This window comes from Pelodiscus sinensis, chromosome 1 (assembly GCF_052426305.1).
Source record: "Pelodiscus sinensis isolate ZL-2025 chromosome 1, ASM5242630v1, whole genome shotgun sequence".
NCBI classification, from domain to species: domain Eukaryota; kingdom Metazoa; phylum Chordata; order Testudines; family Trionychidae; genus Pelodiscus; species Pelodiscus sinensis.
This window is the reverse complement of record NC_143052.1, coordinates 221,246,782-221,270,685: the sequence shown is the minus strand read 5'-3', so window position 1 is coordinate 221,270,685 and position 23,904 is coordinate 221,246,782. Positions and strand designations below refer to the sequence as shown.

General features: G+C 43.7%; 1 protein-coding gene across 4 annotated transcripts in view; it reads left to right on the top strand.

Moving 5' to 3' along the window:
- Window positions 1-23,904, top strand: part of SHROOM2 (shroom family member 2) — a 186,634-nt gene that overhangs the window by 71,182 nt on the left and 91,548 nt on the right. For all 4 annotated transcript variants that reach the window (XM_025183134.3, XM_006120196.4, XM_006120197.4 and 1 more), the window contains exon 2: window positions 3,875-4,026. In XM_025183134.3, coding sequence (XP_025038919.3) covers window positions 3,875-4,026 — 152 coding nt within the window. The remainder of the gene's footprint in view (window positions 1-3,874; window positions 4,027-23,904) is intronic.

The window sequence follows — 23,904 nt, the reverse complement described above, 5'->3', positions numbered from 1 at the left end:
AATTTTTATACAAGTCAACTAGATCTGCTGTGATGTCTACATAAAAATTAAGCGTTCACAGGCCCACTGATGGGTCAGAAGCAAAGGGGACAGATGCCTACAGCCCAGCTACTCATCAGGAACATAGGCAGGCTTCCTACTCACCCTCCCTGTACACTGCAGAGGGATGCAGTTGTCCTGTCCCTACAGCTCCTGGGGTCTCCTGCTGAACCCCGCTCCAACTGCTGACTTGGCAGCTTGCATTGGCCAGGAACTGCAGCCAGTGGGAACTACGAGTGTGGTGCCTGATATCAGTGGTGTTCAAGACCACTTGCCCCCCACCAGCCTAGGAATACATATTGGTTTATTGGCTGCCAGAGGGATGTGTCAGTTACTTTTGGGAGTTCCCTGAGCACCTCCTGTGCCCCAGCCCCCCTGCTTCAGCCCAGAGCCTACACCCCATACTCAAACTCCCTCCTAAAGCCTGCAACCCTCAGCCCCTCTCACACCTTAACCCTCTGCCCCAGTGTAGCCGGGTCTGTCATTCAGGGGTCCTGGGGCACCCCCAGTTCGTGGGCCCTTACCCCAATGGGTCCTGAGCCGCCCCTGTTCCCAGCCTCTACCTCTCCGCTCCCGCAGTCCTTTCTCTGCTGTCAGCTCCCACCGAGCTCGCTACTCCGCTGTCCAGTCTGGTCGTCCCCCAGATCAAAGGCCACCGTCCCCCAACTGTCCGCCCGGCGACCGCTACCGGCCTGGGACCGCTCTGTCCCGTCCCCTCCTCACTGGTCCGGCTGTCCGCCTTGGGTGCTGGGATTCTGGCTCTGGGCGCCGCACTGCCTCCCGCGGAGTCTCTTGCGTGCCCTGCGGAGGAGGCTGAGAACAGAAACTCTCCTGCTCTCCCCAGTCCTCCCCCCTTCCTGTTCCTCCCGCCGCCCTTTTGAATTCCCGCTCGGCGTCCGGCCTGCCCCTCCGTGGGCTCCTGGGGCCGAGAGTGCGGGGGTGAGTCCCCCCCGTCACACCCAGCCTGATGAAAGTGTGTAAAGGTGGTGGAGAGCAAGTGACAGAGGGGAAATGGAGGAGGGGCAGAACAGGACATGATTTCAGGGAAGGAGGAAGGCAGGGGGCAGGGTAAGAGTCTTTGGGTTGGCGCAGTTAGATGGCTGACAGCCCTAATGGGGGGATATGGAAGCCCCGTCTGGGCACCAGCCAACTCAGGCGCAGCACCACCCGAATGTTAGGTGGAACTCATCTGTGCAGGTGCAACTTGTGTGTACACAGGGGCCTACTATTGTCTGTTCAGACCTGGGGCCCAGAATTGCTGCCATTAGTCCTGAGTTTTCAAGAGGGCCTAAAGAGTGGCAGGTTGGTGCCCTGCAGATAGACTTAGGACAGTGGTACCAGGCATAGGGAACTGTATGGTAAAAACCTGGAGATGATTGTGCAAGAAGCAGATGAAACTGGAAGAGCAGAAGCTGTTTGGATGGTGGAGGCATGAGACAAAGCCTGGCAAAAATGGAGAAGCAGGAAGGAGGAGGATTTTACGCCAAGTTTTTGAAGGTGACATGATCAGTGTTAAATCTGGTGTGATAGGAGACGATGAACTGAAGGAGAGTTGGATTCTAAGAGGAGACTGACATGATCATGCAAGGAATAGGCTTGAGTGGTTACATTTTGTGTGGACTGAAGGGGAGGCCAGAGGGGATATGGAATGTAAAGTTGGGATATAATGAGGACCTGAATGAAAGATTTCGTTTTGAGAATGGAAAGAAAATGTCAGATTTAGGAATTGAGGAAGAAGTGACAAGATTTGGATATGGCATGGGAGTGAATGAGAGTCAAATTATCCCTAGAATGTTGGGTGGTGATGGAGTTTTTTTCATAAATGAGAAAGGAAGAAGATAAGGAAGCAAAGTGTCTGATTTGCAGAAGAGCTGAGCACCCACAACTATCATTGAAATCAATGGGAGCTGCTAGTGCTCAGCAAATCAAGCTCTTGTTGTGTTTTTTTAGATTAACAATGTGTGTAATTAGTATTGATACACCTCATAACAACTCCAGTTATTTTATCCTCTTTTCTATTCATTTAAATATTGTGAATAGTTAGAGTAAAATTTTACTAGTAACATTTTCTGTAATCAAGAAAAGGCGCTAGGAATAGCAGTACATCCCTTCCATTGACATCCACCACAAATCGTCATCTTACATGGGCATGTGGCACATTCCATCATTCCTTACTGGTTCTCACACTTCACTCTCTCCTCCCAGCCAAAACTGCTGTGTAATTCTATCAAGCATTGTAACATGTTTGTTTTCTTAAAGGAAGTACCTTCTACCAACCCTGGAAATCTGTTAAATGTATATATGTGATTGATTAAATTTCCCAGACACAACTGGTTTCACAATATTGTGGTTACCACAGCATGTCAAACATCTCTTAGGTGGAATGTAATGGGGATAGTGGTAGTATCAATTCATCTGGAAATCTAGGTTTTAAAGGGCTTGTCCAAGGCTTAAAGTACAAGCATGGTTAAGTATATTGGGGAAAGCATTGAGCGGAGGTGAGACTATCAAACTCAAGATCAGAGATAAGGATGTTAGAGTGGTTATTTGGCTAACTGTGTAGTTGATATAATTTGTATCAACTACACGATTAGTCGATAAGGGGAACTGCTCTGCAGAGCCGCAGTGGGGGTAGCTGGGCTCTTACTACATTTAAAATGCAGAGCCAGGGAGCAGTCCTGGCTCACACCAGTCTGGGAGCACTGCGCCTCTACATTTTAAATGTGAACGGGCCTCTGCCACTGTGAACTGAGGCTGCTCCGGCAGCCCCCCTTGGTTGAAGCGGCCGGGACTGGTCGCAGACAAGGGCTGCTTCGCGGCATCGGCCCCTGTCTGCGGGGGATCCCAACTCCCCATTGGGACCCCCACGGACAGAGGCTGCTGCTGGAGCAGCCTCTGCCCATGTCAGGCAGAGGCTACTGCCTCTGTTAGAGGCAAGGTTGGGGGGAAGGCAGCACTGCTAGATGGTAGAGGCGGCGGGGGGAGGGTGGGAAAGGCAGCACCACAGAGACAGTGCTGGAGGGAACCAGCTTCTTAGGTGGAGGGGGAAGCAAGTAATCAAGTGCTCAATTTGACTACTTTCTTAAATCCCTAATCAGAGGCACCCTTGACCTTCACACCAAGGGCATAGCTATACCACAGGCACTTTAGCGAAGGCTTCCATTACGCCATAGTATAGATGCTTCCTACAGCAATGAAAGGGGCTTTTCCATACATTTAAGACAGCCACCTCCCCAAGCAGTAATAGCTAGACAGACAGACAGAATTCTTCTGATATATATGCACCTATTTTGGGGCCAGGTGGGTTTAACTGGAGCCTTCAGGTGTGTGAGTTTTTTAGGCCTCTGAGTACCATAGCTACACCAAACAAACTTTTTCAGGCACTAAATTGTAGCATTGCAAACTTCTGCACAGGTATCCCTTCCTTCCTCTCTTTTTCTCTAGTGTGGTCTATGTTTTAAAGTTAGATTGACTTACCTGTATCACTACCTTTGCTTGGGAGGATGTATATTAGATGAAAAAAACCTCTTCCATTGCTATAGGAGGTATCTGTACTATAGGGCTGCAGGTACGTAGCTACTGCTATGCTGCTGTAGCACCAGTAACGTGGGCATGCCCTCCCTCTCTCTCATCATGCTTATTTCTTTGTCAATACTTTAGTTCTGAATATTTTCAAACAAAGATTTTTTTTTTTGCATTTTAACTTCCTTAGTGTGTTACGAGTTACCAGTTGTTATGTAGTACCAGTACACAACATGAATGTTTTCATATTTTTTTAAAAGATCAAGTAATTTATTCTCCGTTCTTCTGCCTTTCTGCATTGCTTTCTCTTCAGATTGAAGAAGGGAGCAAAGCTGCAGCTGTTGAAAAGTTACTGGCTGGAGATGAAATTGTCAGCATCAATGACGTGGGGATCTCCGGCTTCAGACAAGAGGCTATCTGTCTGGTGAAAGGTTCACACAAGACACTAAAGCTTACAGTGAAAAGGTAAGCTCATGATGTACAGCCGGAGGGCCAGATGCTGCCCGGCTCTGCTTTTCAAAGCAAAGGGACAGACTGAGGCTTTGTCTACACTCCACAGCTTTTAGTGACATGGCCATGTCACTAAAAGTCATACAGTGTAAACACTGCTTGTCAGCACTTTTGCTGACAAAATATTTCTACTGCCTATGAGCGAGGTTTGCAGTGTTGACAGGGGAGCACTCCTGCTGACAAGAAGCCATTTACATTGCCACTTGCCATGGCAAAACTTTTGCCTTGAAGGGGTTGGGGGAGGGTAGGGGTATTAAGCATTTGTGAATAACAAAAGTTGCATTGTTCGGTTGGCAGTGTAGCCAAAGCCTAAATTTGTTTAAAGAGCAGCAGCAATGATTCACTGTGTTATTTTGCAAGAGACTTATAAGATTCACATTTTTATGCATAAATATGTTACTTGTTCTTCCAAAGGATCATTCACAGAGTCTCCTACGAGATGAAATACTGTGCAGGCATCATTTAGGGTGAAGGTCCAATGAGCTTGGGGTGTTGCTAACAAAATTATTTTCCAGCTTCAGCTTTTAATTCAGGAAGGAGGAAAGGGAGAGGGCAGGCTTGCCCTGGCATTGTGACAATGTCTATATTGGGTGCAATAGTTGCACATGTGAATGTGATTTTTGAGGAATTGGTTTTATGAGGAGCAGGGTGGGAAGCAGTTTTTTCATCCTGCAGGATTTTTTTAGATTTAAAAAAAAAAAACCTTCCCATCCTGAATTAGGATAAAAAGTCAAATCTGAAAAAAAACATTAATCAAAAATCTGGAAAAAATCCAGTCAAGTCACTGGAAATGTGTCGATTTTTAGCTTTTTATGTATGTACTGTAAAATAGCTTAAATTCTGAACATTTTTATGTTGATCCTTAAAATGAACATAGCTGTCTTGACTATTGCAGAAAAATATTGAAAACTGATGTTTTCCTATAAACCATTTCAGATATGATGAATCAGCCTTTCCTGATTTAAACAAATCTTGTAAAAATATAAGACAAGCTCACTAATCATGTGCATTGTGGATGGTTCTGTGTTAGTAGGGAAAACTGCATTGTTGTAGAGCCAAAGAGAATATTACGGTGATTGGGTGATTCAGCACATGCATTTAGATTGACTTGACTATTAATGTTGCCTTAAATGGTGATTCTTGGTTTCTGGAGATAGCATTGATAGGAAATGAAGTTGAACAGCCTTTACTTTTAGATTAAAAAAGGCTTTCTTGTGGGGATGGAAGAAATTAGCATAGCAGTTGAATCTATTACCTAAACAGATGGTGCAATAACTTATAACTATGAATAACAGGTTCAGGGAGTTCTACCAAAATTTGTACAGCACCAGGACTAATAAATAAATAAAAATTGTTTGTACTATGATATAAATCATATCAGTCTCCTTTAACTGGATCCTGCACTGGCTACTCTGCTGGAAAAGATTTCTCATTAGAGTGTATTGTATCAGCCTTCCATGCTCTAGATGATCTGCTTATTCGGCATCTATAAAATCTATAAAGACAGCAGAGCATAGCTGCTATGTATCATTTTCTACTCTGTCTAAAGAATGTCTAGGCACATTAAATAGTGTGGTTGTTAGCTTATTTTGCAGAATCTATGGAAGTTCTGATCTGTCTGGAATATTAGAAGTTTTTTTTTTAATTAAAATATCCTAATATAGGCAGAGGTGCAGTGTTAACATGGTGTTGGGGTGAATAGTCACAGGTCACCGCTCTCATAAAGGCAACCTCCTTTCTCCCTCATGAGGTATTACTAGGGATGTCAACATGTAGTCGACTATACAATTAACCGATAAGCCTGGGCTTATTGGTTAATCTTATTGACTATACGCACTCTCCCCCACTTTGCTACCTCTGGCTGTGCGGCGCTGCCACTTGGAAGTACCCCTTCCCCCCCCTTTGCTGCCTCTATCTCATAGAGGCAGCGGGGGGCGGGGAAACCGACTAGTCGACAGATTATCGACTAGTCTTCAACTATAGTCGACTAGACTTCAACATCCCTAACTCGGACCTCTGTGGACAGGGTCTGCTGCTACGCTGCACTGCTGCCTCTATATCAGAGGCAGCTGGTCTACATGGGGAAACTGGGTCCCCTGGCGGACTATCTCCTGCCTGCCACCCTGTGCTGTTTCCTCTGATAGAGAGGCAGCAGCATGAGGCTGGCAAGAGGGGCACCCTAGGAGTGGGGCTGGGAGCACACTGGCTGCTTGCCCCAACTCCGTGGTCTATCTAATAGTCATGTAACCATTAAGATTTTATGTGGTTACACCACTATTCAATTACATTATATCTAATATCCCTAGGTGTTACAGGTGTTTTTTCATTTGCAAGCTATACAGACAAGTCCTAGGTACGCCCTGCCTATGATTGTGTGGTGGGCATTTGGCTGCAAGGCTGTTACTCTCCAGTCAGTTCTTTCCTTTCCTTTCCTTTCCTTTCCTTTCCTTTCCTTTCCTTTCCTTTCCTTTCCCCACTTCCGTCACGTGCAAGCAACATGGATGGCACTCTGTCCATGAGGCTGAATGAAGTAGTAGCTCTAGGGTGACCTGGGAAGAAAAAAAAAACTTAAACTCCTTAAGAACTCCTCAGATCACAGCCTGGGTGTTCATTTGGAGTCTGGATTTGTCTCTTACCCAGGTCATACCCAGTTCATGGTGTCTGCATTTTCAGGGCATGTTCATATTCTGTATGTTGGAAGGTTTTTTTCCCCACAGACTCACAGCCATAGAGCTAGAAACATAAATGAAAGTCTAAATTATTCAGATTGCTATAAATCCTCATTGCATGCTTTCTATACAAGAGTTCAAAATAATCAGAGTCTTTTTTTTTTAAACTAAGGCACATATTTCATGTAAGTTCCGCTTTCTCTTATCCTAGCCTCATCTCTTTTTGGGGAGAATGTTTACACAAATCCCAGGACTTGATCATTGAAAGGAAAAAAAAATTCTTTACCTGCAAATTGTGTTTCACTTACTGACTGTAGACACTGACCCACCAAGAACTTTTTTGTTTGCTTACTATGTATTCATATGAAGAAGTGGGTTGTACCCATGAAAGCTCATATACCATCTACATGTGTTGTTAGTCTTTAAGGCGCTGCTAGACTATTTGCTGTTTTAAGTTTTTATGTATCCTTTGTCAAGCATCATTAACCTTTCCCTAAAGCATAAGTTTCTAATACTCTATCCTGTGTGTGTCAAAATGACTATTTAGTTTAAGCAAACAACCAATGTTCTGTGTGAACAAAAACGGGAGGCCTTTGCATTCAACAACCAAGTGTAGCATTGGGTCACATTTGTCTCTGTTTAATTATGGTATTTGCTCCTAATATCTATGGGAATTAGCTTGGAGAAGAAACTGGATGGCTGTGTCTACATTGGCAGCCTTTTCCGTAAAAGGGATGCTAATGAGACACTTCGGAATTGCAAATGCCACGGGAGATTTAAATATCCCCCGCGGCATTTGCTTGAACATGGCTGCCGCTTTTTTCCGGCTCGGGGTTTTGCCGGAGAAAAGTGCCAGTCTAGACGGGATCTTGTGGAAAATAAACCCTTTTCCGGAAGATCCCTTATTCCTACTTGAAAGTCCTACTCTTAGAGTCCCTGAGATCGACCAGTAGATTGTGAAAGTAGGAATAAGGGATCTTCCGGAAAAGGGTTTATTTTTCGCAAGATCCCGTCTAGACTGGCGCTTTTCTCCGGCAAAACCCCGAGCCGGAAAAAAGCGGCAGCCATGTTTATGCAAATGCCGCGGGGGATAATTAAATCCCCCGCGGCATTTGCAATTCCAAAGTGTCTCATTAGCATCCCTTTTACGGAAAAGGGTGCCAGTGTAGACACAGCCGATGGCTATAATCTGGGTTTACATCACATTTTTTCCTTTGATTATTTGGTGTGTGCTGTCAAAGAATAACTCTTTCTGCAAGGAGAGTGAATCAAAGCAGAAAATAGCTTTTTAAATTTGATATAGAGAAATCTATTTCTAAAATGACATTCCTCTGACCTATAAAGTAAGTTCTGTTGATGAAAGAGGGGTCCACCCAGAAAGCATTTGGTATCTGCCATTTCTGAGCAGTTCACAGATCTGAAATGATCTACTCCCGTGGTCACCAACCCGTAGATCACGATCTACTGGTCGATCTCAGGGACTCTAAGAGTCGCTCTTGAGCCCTCTCTGAACTGTGCGCCTGTGCAGTACATTTAAATTTGATTTCCTCATTTGAGGAGCAGCTACTCACCGAGCAACAACACAGGTGAGTAGCTGCGCGGAATGGTGGGAGCTGGGAGGTTGGGAGGGCTGAAACACCCTGGCCAGCTGGCTGTGGCTTTCAGCGAGGCGCAGCCTCCCTGGGCTGAGCACAGAGCAGCCGGGCTGGAGTGAAGAGAAGCCACTTCTCTTTGCTCCAGCCCAGCTGCCCTGCGGTCCTGCTGTAGGGAACTCCCTGCCCCCAACCTTGTTCCCTTTCTCCTGCCCCAAACCTGTCCCCCGCCCTCCTGGCCCCCTGTTCACTCTCCCTTGGCCCCCCGCCCTGCTGCAGAAACCTGTCCCCCCTGCAGAAACCTGTTCCCCGGCACCCTGCCCCCCCTGCAGAAACCAGTTCCCTCTGGCACCCTGCTCCCCTCTGCAGAACCCTGTCCCCCCCAGCACCCTGTCCCCTGCTGCAGAAACCTGTCCTTCTAGCACCCTGCCCCCTCTCCCCTGTCCCCACTGGCACCCTGTTCCCTGCTCCTCCCCAGTACTGCGTCCCCTGCTCCCAAATGACTTTTCTATGCGTCAATGACCCCCTGACTCAAGACAGGTTCCCTGCCATTCTCATAAATAAAGACAATGCAGAAACTTGTTGTGTTTAACATAGTATTTTATTTAAAAATGAAGCCTGGCCAACAAACCCCCAACTGGGGCCAAGCTCCCATCTGCCCAAAACCACTCCTGCATTCGCCCTTCCCCAGACCCTAGATCTGAGCCTATCAAACACTGGAACCTCCTGCCCTGAGCTCCTCACATATCCCAACCCAAATTCCTGCACCCTCACATCCACAAGCCTGTGGCTTGCTTAGTACCCCAACACTGGCCAGCCTGGAGCCCCCTCCCCGAGCCAGTGTCCCCTTCTCCACCTCCTCCTGCATCCAGATTTCCTCCCAGAGCTTGCACTGCTCACCCCTTCCTACACCCAAATCCCTCATTCCCACCCCAGAGACTACACATCCTGTCTCAACCCAGTGAGGGTCCAGCTAAACTGCAGGAGTTTTTCAGGATTCTGGAGATATCCCAGAAAAACTCTTCTGCATCCAGGGTTGTGTTTATTCCTTTGTTTTTTTAGTAGAAGAGCAAACATGCTCTTTCGGTCACCCCTATGTTCCTCTTTCCACAAGGAATAAGGGGGCTTCCAAAAGAAGGGTTTTTTTTCTGACATTTGGTCCAGTCTAGACAGGCCAAATGTTGGAAAAACCTCTTCCTACAGAATAATTTTTTTTTAAAGCAGCAGTATAAGGATTGGGGATAGCAAGTGATGGAGAGGAGAATAGAGAGGGCGGGGCTTCAAGGAAGGGGCGGGGCGGTAGATCTCGACTTGGTCTGTCATTTAAAAAGTGATCTTGGGTGTAAAAAGGTTGGAGACCACTGATCTACTCTTATGATTTCATCCTTCACTTCTTTTCCTTGTGCAATAATTTCTAGCATAATTATTGTCTAAATACTTTGAGACCCAGCAAGCTGTAGGACTTTACTGTGCATTTTAAAAGTGCAAATCTTAGCTGAGATTTAGATGGAGCCAAAACTCAAGTGAAAAAGTTTTGCCGTAATGTTCCATAGCATTCATTTACAGTCCCCGTGAATAACTACTTTTTCTGAGGCCATGGTATAGTTCTTATTTTGATACCATGGGATAGTAGCATCAGTTAGCTATCAAATAATTTATTTATTCTGCCACTGGTCTTTAAATAATCAAATGTCCAAATTGTTTAGAAAAAAGAAAGTAGTTATCTAAATAAAGCTCTGCTTTGATATAGAAATCTAGCAGACACAAATCTGCAGGCCATTAACATGCTACCTTTGTTTGCTGATTCTTCCTTTGGGAATGCAGTTGGGTTCAGAGTGATTAGTATTTAAATCAGCTACAAATAGTTGCTACTCTTCAGCCAGTCCCATAATATAACAATGTTTTAAATAGTTTACAGACATTGATAATTGAACAGTGCAGTATTCCTTTGGTCTCGGGTTGAATAAGGACTCCGGAGGATACACGTTGCTTACTTAAGTGGGTTTGTAGAAACAAAAAATGTTTATTATGTGTTAGTTATTCAGTGTTATTGTGAATCATTTCTTGTGTTGGTGCTTTTTTTTGAGAACTAGAGAAGAAAATCAACAAGGCGCATTTCTTATGGGAGCTGTTTGATTTCTCTTGATAAACAAGTACATAGCAAAAAGTCTGAGGCAGTTTGTATACACACATGGTTAAAATAGCTCAGTACAATTGATACTAAATAAGGGAGTGTATGCGCATCTACATGTAATAAAATATGTGCATGCAATTTTAAAACATCATTTCCTTAAATTCCATTCTGGCTAACGATGTATTTGGTTTATGACATACGCTATCATTGAGTATATGTCAGAGAAGGATTTTTCAAATGCTTGGAGTAATTGTTTTCATTATAATGTGGTGAGCAGATCTTTATTACCACAACAATGCATTTTCAAATAACTATAGTTTCTAAATCTCAATTGGACTCTGATACCCTTACTGTAGGGGAAGGGAACCTCTAAAATATGCCTAGGAACTTAAGTGGAACCGAAATGCCATCCTGTAATTGCACCCCATATGGTTCATGTCCTTTGGTATCCATCCTGTGTCCTTATGTCCTCATGCACAAACATATAAATTGTGTATACCTGGGTATTCCCCACCTCTTTCATTTATCTAGGAACCTGCATCGTCGTCTTCTTCTGACCATGTCTGTCTCTCTCCCATACTAGGCTTCTGTTCCTATCCCTTGCTCTCTGTGCTCCCAGATTAGATAGATCCAGGGGTAGGAGGACAAAGGGGACATGCCCTTCTTGGCTCTCTTTATACCTAGTCACCACATACTTTCACTCAGGTTAATAGGTGAGAAACTTTTCCCTGTTCCTGTGACCACTTCCTGGTGACCTCTGATTGGTTCTTGGAGTTCTCTGTGGCAGAGCATCTGAAGGTGGGGAAAAAGATACAGAAGCTGATACAGGCATCCCTGCCCTGCAGTAACTTTTAATGACAGGAGGCTGGAACTGCTGTTTAATTCAACCAGTTGCCCAGGACTTTGGACAGAACTTCAGATTACTGAGACTGGCTTGAAAACCCGAAAGTATTGCCGGCATGTGTGAAACTGACTTTTTTTTCCACTTGAAAATTTATTATTTGTTTTGATGATGCTTTGCATTGCAAAAAGAGGAAGTGTGCTCAGAATGTTGATTAAGTTCATTTTTCTAAACCAGAAGACAGGAAGCCGAATGCTTTTCAATTTTATCTAAGTGTACTCTTAACTGTTAAAATATGTCGATCTAAAACAAAAACCTAAAGTGGAAAGAGAGCAAAGTCAGAAAAGAACAAAATTACATACAATTTGAATTGTAAATACTCATGAGGACATTTAGAATCTCTTATGAGGAGGATGGCTACAAGAAATGCATTGTTCAGGAGAACTGTTCTAAGCTCAGATCTTTGGTGTGTCCATTCAGCAGCATTATTTCAGAATAACAGCAGTTATTCTGAAATAACAATGCGAGCATCTACACGGTAGTTTTGTTATTTCGAAATAAATTCGAAATAACGGACGGCTTATTCCGATTTCTGTAAACCTCATTCCACAACGAATAATGCCTCTTCTAAAATTGCTATTTGGAAATAGCTGTAGTGTGGATGCTCCACTGCCGCTCTTTTGAAATAGCTCCTCCCCAGGGCCATTAAAAGTAATTACTCCCTAGTGCTTCCTGGGACTCTAAATCAAAGTAGTGCGTCCACATTAGGGGAGCCCGCCCCGGACTAATTTTGAGGCTTCCCTGTAGTGTAGATGCGCTATTTTAAATAAACTATTTCAGAGTATTTCTTTTGGAATAGCTTATTCCGAAATAAGTGTGCAGTGTAGATGTACCCTTTCAGAGTGGCTGAGCTGTGTTTCATAGAAAAGTAGGACTGGAAGGGACCTCGAGAGGTCATCGAGTCCAGTCCCCTGCCCTCATGGCAGGACCAAATACTGTCTAGACCATCCCTGATAGACATTTATCTAACCTACTCTTAAATATCTCCAGAGATGGGGATTCCACAACCTCCCTTGGCAATTTATTCCAGTGTTTGATTACCCTGACAGTTAGGAACTTTTTCCTAATGTCCAACCTAAACCTCCCTTGCTGCAGTTTAAGCCCATTGCTTCTTGTTCTATCTCCAGAGGCCAAGATGAACAAGTTTTCTCCCTCCTCCTTATGACACCCTTTTAGATACCTGAAAACTGCTATCATGTCCCCCCTCAATCTTCTCTTTTCTAAACTAAACAAACCCAGTTCCTTCAGTCTTCCTTCATAGGTCATGTTCTCTAGACCTTTAATCATTCCCGTTGCTCTTCTCTGGACCCTCTCCAATTTCTCCACAGCTTTCTTGAAATGTGGTGCCCAGAACTGAACACCATACTCCAATTGAGGCCTAACCAGCGCAGAGTAGAGCGGAAGAATGACTTCTCATGTCTTGCTCACAACACACCTGTTAATGCATCCCAGAATCATGTTTGCTTTCTTGCACTGGCATCACACTGCTGACTCATATTCAACTTGTGGTCCATTATAACCCCTAGATTCCTTTCTGCCGTACTCCTTTCCAGACAGTTGCTTCCCATTCTGTATGCATGAAACTGATTGTTCCTTCCTAAGTGGAGCACTTTGCATTTGTCTTTATTAAACTTCATCCTATTTACCTCAGACCATTCCTCCAATTTGTCCAGGTCATTTTGAATTATGACCCTATTGTCCAGATTAGTCGCAACCCCTCACAGCTTGGTCTCATCTGCAAACTTAATAAGCGTACTTTCTATACCAATATCTAAATCGTTGATGAAGATATTGAATAGAACCGGTCCCAAAACAGACCCCTGCGGAATCCCACTTGTTATGCCTTTCCATCAGGATTGTGAACCATTAATAACTATTCTCTGAGTACGGTTATCCAGCCGGTTATGCACGCACCTTATAGCAGCCCTATCTCAGTTGTATTTACCTAGTTTATTGCTAAGAATATCATGTGAGACAGTATGAGACGCCTTACTAAAGTCTAGGTATACCACCTCCACCGCTTTTCCCTTATCCACAAAGCTCATTATTCTATTAAAGAAAGCTATCAGATTGGTTTGACATGATTTGTTCTTTACAAATCTATGCTGGCTGTTCCCTATCACCTTGCCACTTTCCAAGTGTTTACAGATGATTTCCTTAATTACTTGCTCCATTATCTTCCCTGGCACAGAAGTTAAAGTAACTGGTCTGTAGTTCCCTGGGTTGTTCTTACTTCCCTTTTTATAGATGGGCACTATATTTTCCCTTTTCCAGTTTGGAAAAAGGTTGGTGGGAATAGTTGGGCAGAGGTTTAAGCCATCTCTGCTTTCTCTGTCATAGACTGGCCAGGGACTAGGACAGTCCTTGGTTTATACTGTAGCAAGCAGTGCTAAGGCTGGATATGCCCACACCATTATTCAACTGATGGAGCTAATGTTGATGGAGGTTTTACCCCAACGTGGAGTCAAGGTATCTTGCACTAATTGATAGCCAGAGAATTATTGATTTGAAGCATAGTTATCTGTGAGCATGGATGTATTTTACAGCTATGTTAGGATGTGTCCATTGGATCTCTTTTGTAGACAGGGTGTTGGACTTCTGCCCTTTATTTTCATTTGCTTGGTTGCTGTTTGTTCCTGGTCTTCTTTAATTCTGCTGTTCTCTTCACTACAGTTCTTCTTTGAGTGATGTCCCTGTGGGTGCTCCAGGGCAGGTGTCGGGTTGCCCCAGAGCCGAGCTCAGAGTTTTCTGTAGCAGTAGCCAGTCAGGCCGCGCATGCCATCCAGGTGCTTTGTGTTGTTTGTGCCCTTGCTTCATGCATGCGGCCCAATTCCTCCTCAGTTCCTTAGTTGTTACCGTCGGTTGCAGACGGAACTCATCTCGCTCCTCCAGGCTTTTACCTCAGAGAGACGTGCTTATTTAGTGTTAATTTTATAATTTTTACAGTTAATAATTAGTAGTTATCTTAGTCACTAGTAGTTCTTTCATTAATACCGAAAAAATAGATTATAAATTAATGGAACCTCAAGGCCTAACCAGCCATGGGAAAGAGAGAAAGAGGAAAAGAGAGAAAGAAAGAACCTGAAAATGAATGAAGCGACTTAACCTGTACCCTCAACATAGCAGGATCTCCCCCTTGAATATGAAACATTCTGTTGAGACATGTACCACTATTTTTCTACGTCAGCTGTCCGGGTTTCATTCATCTGTATTTTTTAAGGATGTTTTCTATTTTTACCTTCTCTGCACTGTTGTTGAGCCCTCTCAAACTTGTTCCGATTTCGGTGCAGCCATTGATCGTCTGTGATAGGTCATCACCACTGCCCCCTGGTTCAGTTCCAGGAATCTACTCAGTATTGAGCCTTTGTTTTCAATGATACATGAATGAAGTCTGCAGGGTGACTGGCTAGCACCACTTCCACGAATAGACCTTGAATTATTATTCTTATACCTAGTTTCCGAGAAGGGATAATGATTTGATACTTTGAACTTGTTGTGTGCTTTTGTTTAAAAGCATGCTTTGTTTATAGAAACCCTCTTGTATGTCATTAGTGTTATAGCTGCCATGGTGAGAGAGCTGTGGCTTTTTGCTTCCAGTTTTATAGCTTTTAAAGGTCAAAAAGGGTCCATTATGATCACCGAATGTGACACGTACAACACAGGCCATAGCATTTCAGCAGGTGAATTCAATTATGATGGTGTAACAATGCACAGAAATAGCTCTCTGGGAAAGATCTGAGATCAGAGTTGTATATACCTACTCCACAGGATTTGCGTGGAAAAGAATGTCTCTAATTAATTTAATAGTGTGGGAGCTGTGAAATGTTTCACTTCCTCCTTGTCCTGTTGGTATTTTGCAGAGTGTTAATTTAAACTGAAACACAGCAGAATCTAGAGTTTAAGACCAGAAGTGGCCACCAGATCATATAGTTTGAGCTCCTGTAGATCACAGCCACCAACAGCACCCAATCAGGCGATGCCTAAGAGGCCCTTGGCATGGATGCCGAGTTTCACCCTCCCAGCTCCACCTGACATTGCCTCCTTCCACCTCACCTACTCCCTGTCTCTTCCTCACTTAGTTCCGCTTCTACTCCTGAGTACACTGCTTCTCTCCCCTTCCCCCCACCCCTCCAGCACCTCCTGATGCCACAAAAAATCGTATCTGTGGCAAGTGGTAGGTGCTAAGAAGGAGGGGGAGGTTCTGGTGGGGGTGGAGGGTGTTGCTGGTGGATGCTACAGCCCCTGAGCACATGGCCTCAGGCAGTTGTCCTAACTTACCATACCCTAGGGATGGCTCTGTACCCAACATTTACATACTAAACCCCACAACCAAAATTAGACCTGAAGTAGTACAGCCCATGGGACGATAGGCTATTATGTGCCACAATCACAGAATGGGAGGAGAGCAAGTCCCTCACAATGGAAAAGAAATTGTAATCTTCCAGATAATCCCAGTAAATGTCCTGCACCTACATACTACAAGGGAAGACAGCCCATTTGGTTGCGGTCAGTCTCACCTGGGGAAAAATTCCTTCCTGACCCCACATATAGCAATCAGATAGAGCCTCATCAAGAACCAGACACCTCAGAGAGAGAATGCTCGGTGCCATCTCAGAACAGAATCTTTCAGTTCTTGCTTCATTATGTGAAATTTAAAGATGAGATGGGAAGTATACAGAAGATCTAATGTATCAATTTAATTTGCAATGGGGTTTGTAAAACCCTTGCAATATGAGTTAGATGGTCAACTGATGACTCTCTGATGACTGGTGGGTAGTCAACTGAACATGAGTCCCAATGTGATGCTGTGGCTAATAGTGCTAATGCAATACTGGGGTGCATAAACAGAGGAATTATGAGTAGGTGTAGAAAGGTTATGTTGCCTCTGTTTGGCACTGATGTGATCACTGCCAGAATACTCTGTCCAGTTCTGGTGCCCTCAATTCCAGAAGGATGTTGATAAATTGGAAAGAAGAGCCATGAGGCTGATTTGAAATCTTGCCTCATAGTGATAGACTCAAAGAGCTCAGACTGTTTAGCTTAGCAAAGAGCTGCCCTGATTACAGTGTAAGTACCTACATGGGGAACACATATGTAATAGTGGGCTGTTCACTCTTGCAAAGAAAATATTACACAGTTCATTGCTTGGAAGTTGAAGATAGATACATTTTGACTGGAGATAAGATGTAAGTTTTTAATGATGGATGTAATTAACCATTGAACAATTCATGGAGGCTCATAATGGAGTCTCCTTCATTGACAATTTTTAAACCAACACTGGATATATTTAACTTCTACAGCCTAGGCTCTGCAGGACTTCACACTAGATCGGGGTTGGCAAGATACAGCCTGCGCCAAGTCATTTGATGTGGCCCACAGCCTGCCCTGCTGAGACCCTGACGCTGTTCAAAACGGCTGGTAGCTTCCCTCTTTCAAGGTCACACAGTGCCTCGAGGGAGCCGCCAGCCATTTTGAACAGCGAGATGTGCCACTGGTGGGAGAGGCGGGGTGAGAGACTTTGTGCGTTCCCCCTACCCTGAGTCCTGATTGGCCTGGGGTAGGGGAGTGTGCAAAGTATCCTCCCCCCAAGGGTGCGTGGCGTATAGAGGGAGCTGCCAGCTGTTCAGAACAGCTGGTGATTCCCTCTAGGCAATGCACAGCCCTGGTGGGGGTGGTGAGAGCGTTCGTGCATTCCCCCACTCCCAGGCTTCTCTCCCAGCTGCAATAATTGGCCTGGGGCCCGGGGAGTGTGTGAAGTTTCTCGCCCTCTCCCCACAGATGCACAGCCCTGAGCCTCACAAGGATGGATGCTGTCTTGGGGTCCCTGTGGGCTGCTGGCTAGGAGCTACCTAAGGTAAGGGACTCCTGGCCAGCCTCTGCCTCGGGCACCCCAGCTCCCTACCTCTTGCACCCCAGCCTTTCCCACTTCCCAGCTCCCTGCCCCAGGTTACCACTCCCCCTCTTACCCTAGGTCACCACCCAAATCCTCTGTGCACACATCCTGCCCAGGTCACAATTCCCTCCCAGACCCTTCACCTTCTGTTACACCCTCCCTTAGATCAACATTCACTCTTACACCCCTTACTCCCTCCTTGACCCAGCACCCTAATCCCCTGCTCCAGGTCACAACCCCCTCTTTACCCAAACTCCCTCAGATCCCACACTTTCTCCTGCACCCCAATGCCCTATCCAGTCTCCATCCCAAACCCCCCACTCCCACCATAGAGAAGTGCAGCCCTTGAGACCACTTTCCAAAATTTTGGAGTGGCCCCTCATCAAAAATTATCGCCCACCCCTGAACTAGATAGTCCCTTCTGGCCTTGGAATCCATGATTAAACAGTTAAAAACAATTCAGCTTATCGTTAAATGGAAGGATGCTAAATTCTTTCAATGAGAGAGGCCGTGGATGGAGGGCTGCTCCCAGGCACTGGTTAACCAGTACCTTGTAAGCATCACCTGGTAAGAGTAACCAATTACCTGTTCACATCCCTAAATAGAATATGCTTTTAATTCTCTTAAATCAGATCCAGCACTTGATTCTCATCTGTGGTAGATCGATACACATCACTCCTGAGTTGGCATAGATCAGCTGTTTAACTGGGAGCAGCAAAGAATTGTTTGATGGAACTTCAGGGGGATTAGTATATTAATTAACTGGTCAGTCCAGATTGACATTCTTTCTACCTCCTCTCTCCATTCCCCCAAAAAAACTTTCATGATGGGAACTTTTCAAGTGGGAAGTATCTTGGTGTTGCCAGGGGAAGGGGGAAAGCATCTAAAGCAGCCATAGCCAATGTTCTCTTTAATATTTTCTGTGGAATAAATTTTATGTGCACCAAGTCATGTATAGATGTGCACTGCTAGTAGAAACACATGCTACTGGCTGTGAACGCTCTGTTAATCAGCTAATCTCTCTGGGAGGTGCCCAAGCATTCAGTTTACAGGGAACACTGGCCATGACCCTCATTCCTCTCATACTACAGGTCTACAGAATTAGCAATGCTAATTACAATAGTAATGTTTCATGGAAGTGTCTCATATAAATTATATCTTTGTCTGACTTTGCATTACTTGTAAGAGATAATGAGATCACTGCACCACACAGTGCAACTATGATATGCTTATTAGTGAGTCATCTTTAAGTTCTCCCCTCACCCCCCATTCCAGTGCATTTAGATTCTCTCTCACCTGTAAGCAAAGGCTACAGGTATATAAAATATTCTGTCATATTGTAGACTGAATACAACTTTTTAGAAAAGGGGGTGCAAATTGGTCAAGAAACTAAGTAATTTTTTTTCAAATATGGGTGCATGTATCCCTTTAAAAAATGTTGGCCTTAGTCTCTTGAGTCTTGACCAATTTTATCATTTACAGTCCATATTAGGACTGGTCAAAATATGATAACTTTTTAAAATGGAATCTGTGGGGGGAAAAGGAACAAATTTTTCTCATTAATTCAAGTTTTGTATAAAACGTTGGGTGGCCTTCTGTTTCCCTGCCTTCCTTTTTCCTCCCATCAGCCCCTTTTCTTTTTTGCATTTTGGCATTAAGTGTGTGCACAGGGAAAGAAATAAAAAAAATCCCCAATTTTTTTGAGCAGTTTTGGATGAACATTTTTTCTTGAAGATTTTTCACTTTCTCAAAAATAGGCCATGTTTTCAGTGGATGTTTCTGATTTTTTTTGACCAGTGGTAGTTCATGTATAGGCAATGAAATACATTAGATTCAATTTTCCAAAGGTTCTGAGTCCAGAAGCTCCCACTGATGTCAGATGTTCAGTTTCTTGGTCAATCAAGCTCACTTACTTTGGTGCCTAAAAATGAAGCTAGGAGCATAAGTTTGAGATCTCCATTTTTTAAAAATTCTGTTGGATTTTATGATATTTCAAGCCATTTTGCATGAACTAAGATGCACTTGGTTTTGCAGTTTATGAATTTACTCGTAACGATAACAAGAACAGAAGGATTTGAAATTGACAATGTTTATGACCCGAGCAAAGAATTGGCTTTCTACAGGCAGCATTCTTTTTTTGTTATTTAGCTGTAGTGCTCAGCCTAGTGATAAAGACATCTGTGACTTAAGCCAGCCCAGAAGTTCCGATTGTAAACATGCCTCTTTCCTCATTTTTCTCAAGTGGAATCACTGATTTTGAAACTTATGTAAAACATTTCTTCATAAAATTGGAGGAAGTGACATACTGGTCTTGACAGAACAGGAAAAACATATCCACTAGCTAGAGAGTAACTAACTTTCTTTTCAGATAAAAGATTTTCTGTATATTTGGAGTGAATACTTCTGGGTGTGTTCTGTGTTTTCCCATTGTTAATTGATTGGAGTTGCTTTCATGTACTTCCATGTTTATAGTATACAGTAGTCTGGAACTTGACGTGCACATGCATTCAGGTGTGCCTCAGTTCATCTCTTTCATCTTAAAAACACCATATAATGAATAACAACTTATGTGAAGTGTTATTCTGAAGATTAAACGACAGAGTTTGCTGGCAAAAGACTCTGAAATATTTCCCTGACATGCTGGCTGCCATGTGGGTGGCAGAAACTTGAGAGGTGCTATTAATGGTAACAATTTGGAGCTTAGAAATTGTACTTCAGATTTGAAATGCTTTGCTGACATTGAGCTTTTCAACATCCCTCTGAACTACCCAAATTCCATATCCATTTTCAAGGTGGGTGATTTTAGGCACAGACTGTTAAGGAATGACTCACTGACAAGAGTTTCTGCGTTTCTCATTCCCCGTCACCATCAGAGTTGTTTTTGTAGATACAGACTAACAGGGCTACCCCCTTTGAGACATTACATCCCAGTTAGCTCCTACATATCAAATACCTGAATACGCTTCCACTATGGGCTCGCCTGTGTAGTGCTATAGGTAGGCCATTGCTCAGGCCAAAATTTGGAATTCAGTTGATAATGAAATGCAGTTCATTTGGGGCAGTTGTAAACCTGCAAACCCTGTTGTGCCAGCCACTCCAGACATCCAACACACCCACTGTCTCTCTCAGGCAATTATAAACAAACTGGCAAACTAAATCAACTTATTCATTGGACAGGCTCAGAAGGAAGAAAGCACGGGAGATTTTGTTTTGAAATACTTAGGATGTTCTCTAATACTTTGATCATGAGAGGTGTCTAACGCTGTGTCTACACTTGCAACTGATCAACAAAACTTTTGTTGTTCACAGGTGTTTAAAAACACCTGAAAAGTTTTGCCACAGCAAGTGCAAGTGTAAATGCTGCTTTGTCAGCCGCAATGCTCTTCTGCCAACAAAGCAAAAGCCACTTGTGGGGGCTAGAAGTATTTTGTCTGCAAAAGTGCTGACAAATAACGTTTGCACGTGCCAACTTTTAGTATGCATCAGTTGAGGAGCGCCACTCAAAAAAGGGATAGAAAACAAAGAAAGAAGGCAAAAAATGTTTTTTTCACGTAAGTAAAGAAAATTTCAAACTTTCAAATCCCCTCTCCCCGTGCATTTTTAAAAGAGGCCTATACATTTTTTTTTTTTAAAAGCCTGGAACAAAAATTTTGGACCAGCTGTAATAGTGAAATTAAAATAACTGAAACTGAAACAAATTTTATCCCAAATGAGAGATGTGAATGCTTAACCAGTTACCCAGTGAGCATCACCCTTACTGGCACCAGCAGCCAGCTTCATGCGGCTGGCAGCAGGAACCCTCCGGGCTGATAGGCTGAAACGGTCCTGTGCCTGGGATCCTGCTGAGTTAGTTAACCTGTCAAATGTTAGGTTAACCTAACATTTAACCAGTTAACAGAATAATCGGGATTTTACATCTGTACCCCAGACTACTTAACTTGTAACTTTTATTTGCAATTTAAATTGTGACAAATAATTTAACCCCACCCCAAAATATTGAAGCATTTTATGTAAAGATGTACTTTTACAGAAGGCAAGGATTTGCAGCATTGTATACTAGCACAGATCAAAGTTTTCCTTGCTTGGCATTGTTTTTTATACTAGAGCAGTTATGTCTGTAGTTAGCTAACTCCATTGCTGAAGGTGGGGCTATTTCCCACTGTAGATGAGAGGCCTGAAGTATTATAAAACATCAGATCCAGTTTATATATGCTGAGATTAAAAATAAATATTTCAGTTATGTACTGTGATAGTTTCTAAACACCCAGTTAAAAGTAATACTTTCACAGCATATATAAATGAAACTATTTCTTTCTACTAGATTAGTGAGAAATAATTCCAGTCCCCCATCTTGCAAAAGGAGGTTATTTTAAATCCCATCCGTATTTTCTACCAAGTATGAAAAGTCACTGTTGACTCCAGAAGAAAGTATCATTGTGAGTTGGGAGGGAGGGAGACAACAAAAAACTTGGGATTAATTTACAATGTGTATTATAAAATAGTACCCACTGATGTTGTATTAGGAGCATTTGTTTAAATTTCCATTACTGAACTTCTGGTTTTGAAGATAAAATTTTTGTGTTTCCCACTGTTTCGGGAATGTTTGTCCTTGTTTTCACAAAGTCCATAAATATTGCAGTCATATCATCTCTGACAGCGATCTCTTAAACAAATCAGGGCTAGGCCAGGTTGCTCCTTTAAATGTAACACCCAAAAGAAAATCCAGAGTGTTACTGGAAATGGTGATACTAATTCAGGCTGTCTCTCCATTTGCAATTGATCGACACAACTTTTGTCCTTGGGGAAGTGTGAAGGGTTAAGCACCCATGAATTTGCCATGGTAAATGCAAACATGAGCACTGCTTTGGAGTGCTTTCCTGCCGACAAAGCAAAAGCTGCTTCTGGGGGCTAGAACTATTTTGTCAGCAAGTGCCAACAAACTGTGTTTACGTGTACCAACTTTAAGCAACAGGGCTGTGTTGACACAGCCCTGTTGCTAAAAGTTGCATAATGTAGACATAGCTTCAGTTGGTGGGATCAGAATACTATTGTCATTATGATAGTGTCATGTCTGAGCTTACCGATGTCAATGAGGAGTTGTCTTCACTGGAAAAATACATTGTGTCAGAAAATATATTAGCCAATATGCTTTAAAATTGTTACACACAGCAAGGCCTGCGTGGATACGTGTTAGCTAACCTCAGCTTAACCTCCACTATTTTTTGTAGTGTATACTAACCCTGACCAGGAGAGTGAGTATAATTTTTACAACCCTGCTCTCCTGTTTGTTTGGCATATATCATAAAAACAAACAAACTACACCAAACCCAAGAACACTTTCCAGGAGGGTTCAAAGAACACCTGTCCAATTTGCATGGACTTACCACTGCATAGAAACACGCTCATTTACATAACCATTTAATTGGAGTTGTGGTCTTCCTGATAAGCTGTAAAACAGAGGCCCTGCCATTAAAAATCCCATAACCAATTTTGTAAGGGATGCATTTATCCTGATGTCCTGGTTAAGATCCAGTTTAGATATTGCCTTCTGCTCACCTAAAATCCACTTGAAAGGAGGTATTCTGACCCCTTGTACATTGTGAGGAATCAGGCATGTATTCCTCACTGAAGGCACTGGGGTGGGGTGGCATAGGCAGCATAGGCTCTCCTCAAAGCCTGTTGCAGTGGGAAGGCCAGGAATGGAGATGTAGTCAGAGGGTTTGGGACCCATAGCATGAGTCACTATAGTCATTATAGCTAGTGATGTAAGCCATGAGTAGTATTGGGGAGGCTGCTATTTAACTCAGCATATTTCAGGGATGCTGAGCTATGCTGGGTGCCACATAGGCCCTATAGCAACCCAGAATCCAGGGTATGTCTACACTGCAGAGCTTTTTTTGGGAAAAAAGTCAGTTTTTCTGAAAAAACTTCAGTTATATTCACACTGCAATCATATTCTTTCGACAAAAAGTCAAAAGAATGAAGGGATTTTCTGACAGCAGTAAACCTCTATGAGGAAGAACTCCTTTTCTGAAAGAGCTCTTTTGGAAAAAGGTGTGTGTAGACGCAGAAGAGGGTTTTCTTCCGAAAGAAGAAGCCTCCAGGATATAACACAAGTGCCCTGGAGGCCACTCCATCCAAAGTAATCACAGCACTATAGTTCCTGTCTCCTGGCACCTCTTAAAGCTGCAGTCACCCTGGACAAGCCTTATGGTAGGAAGCCAGCCGTGGAGTGGCACCCTCCAAGAGTCTCCCTTCGCAGCCAGCCTCTACCCACCACAGGAAAGGTAGGAAGGCCTCCCCTTTCCTCTCCACAATGTTGTGGAAGACACAACATGCCGAGATGATCTCTGGGATGTTGTGCTCCCCCACCTCCAGGTGGGTCAGGAGGAACCTGAACCACGCCTTGAGGAGGCCGAAGGCACACTCCACCTGCATCCTCACCTGACTGAGGTGGGAGTTAAATTGGTCCTTGCTGGGGTCCAGGTGGCCGGTATATGGTTTTATCAGCCACCGCATCGGGGTTAGGCTACATCTCCCATGATGCACAGTGGCATCTGCACGTCTCCGACTGCAAAGCCACAGCAGGGGAAGTCATGTGCCCTGCCTGACCACCCCACGAAAATGTCACTAAACTGTCCCTG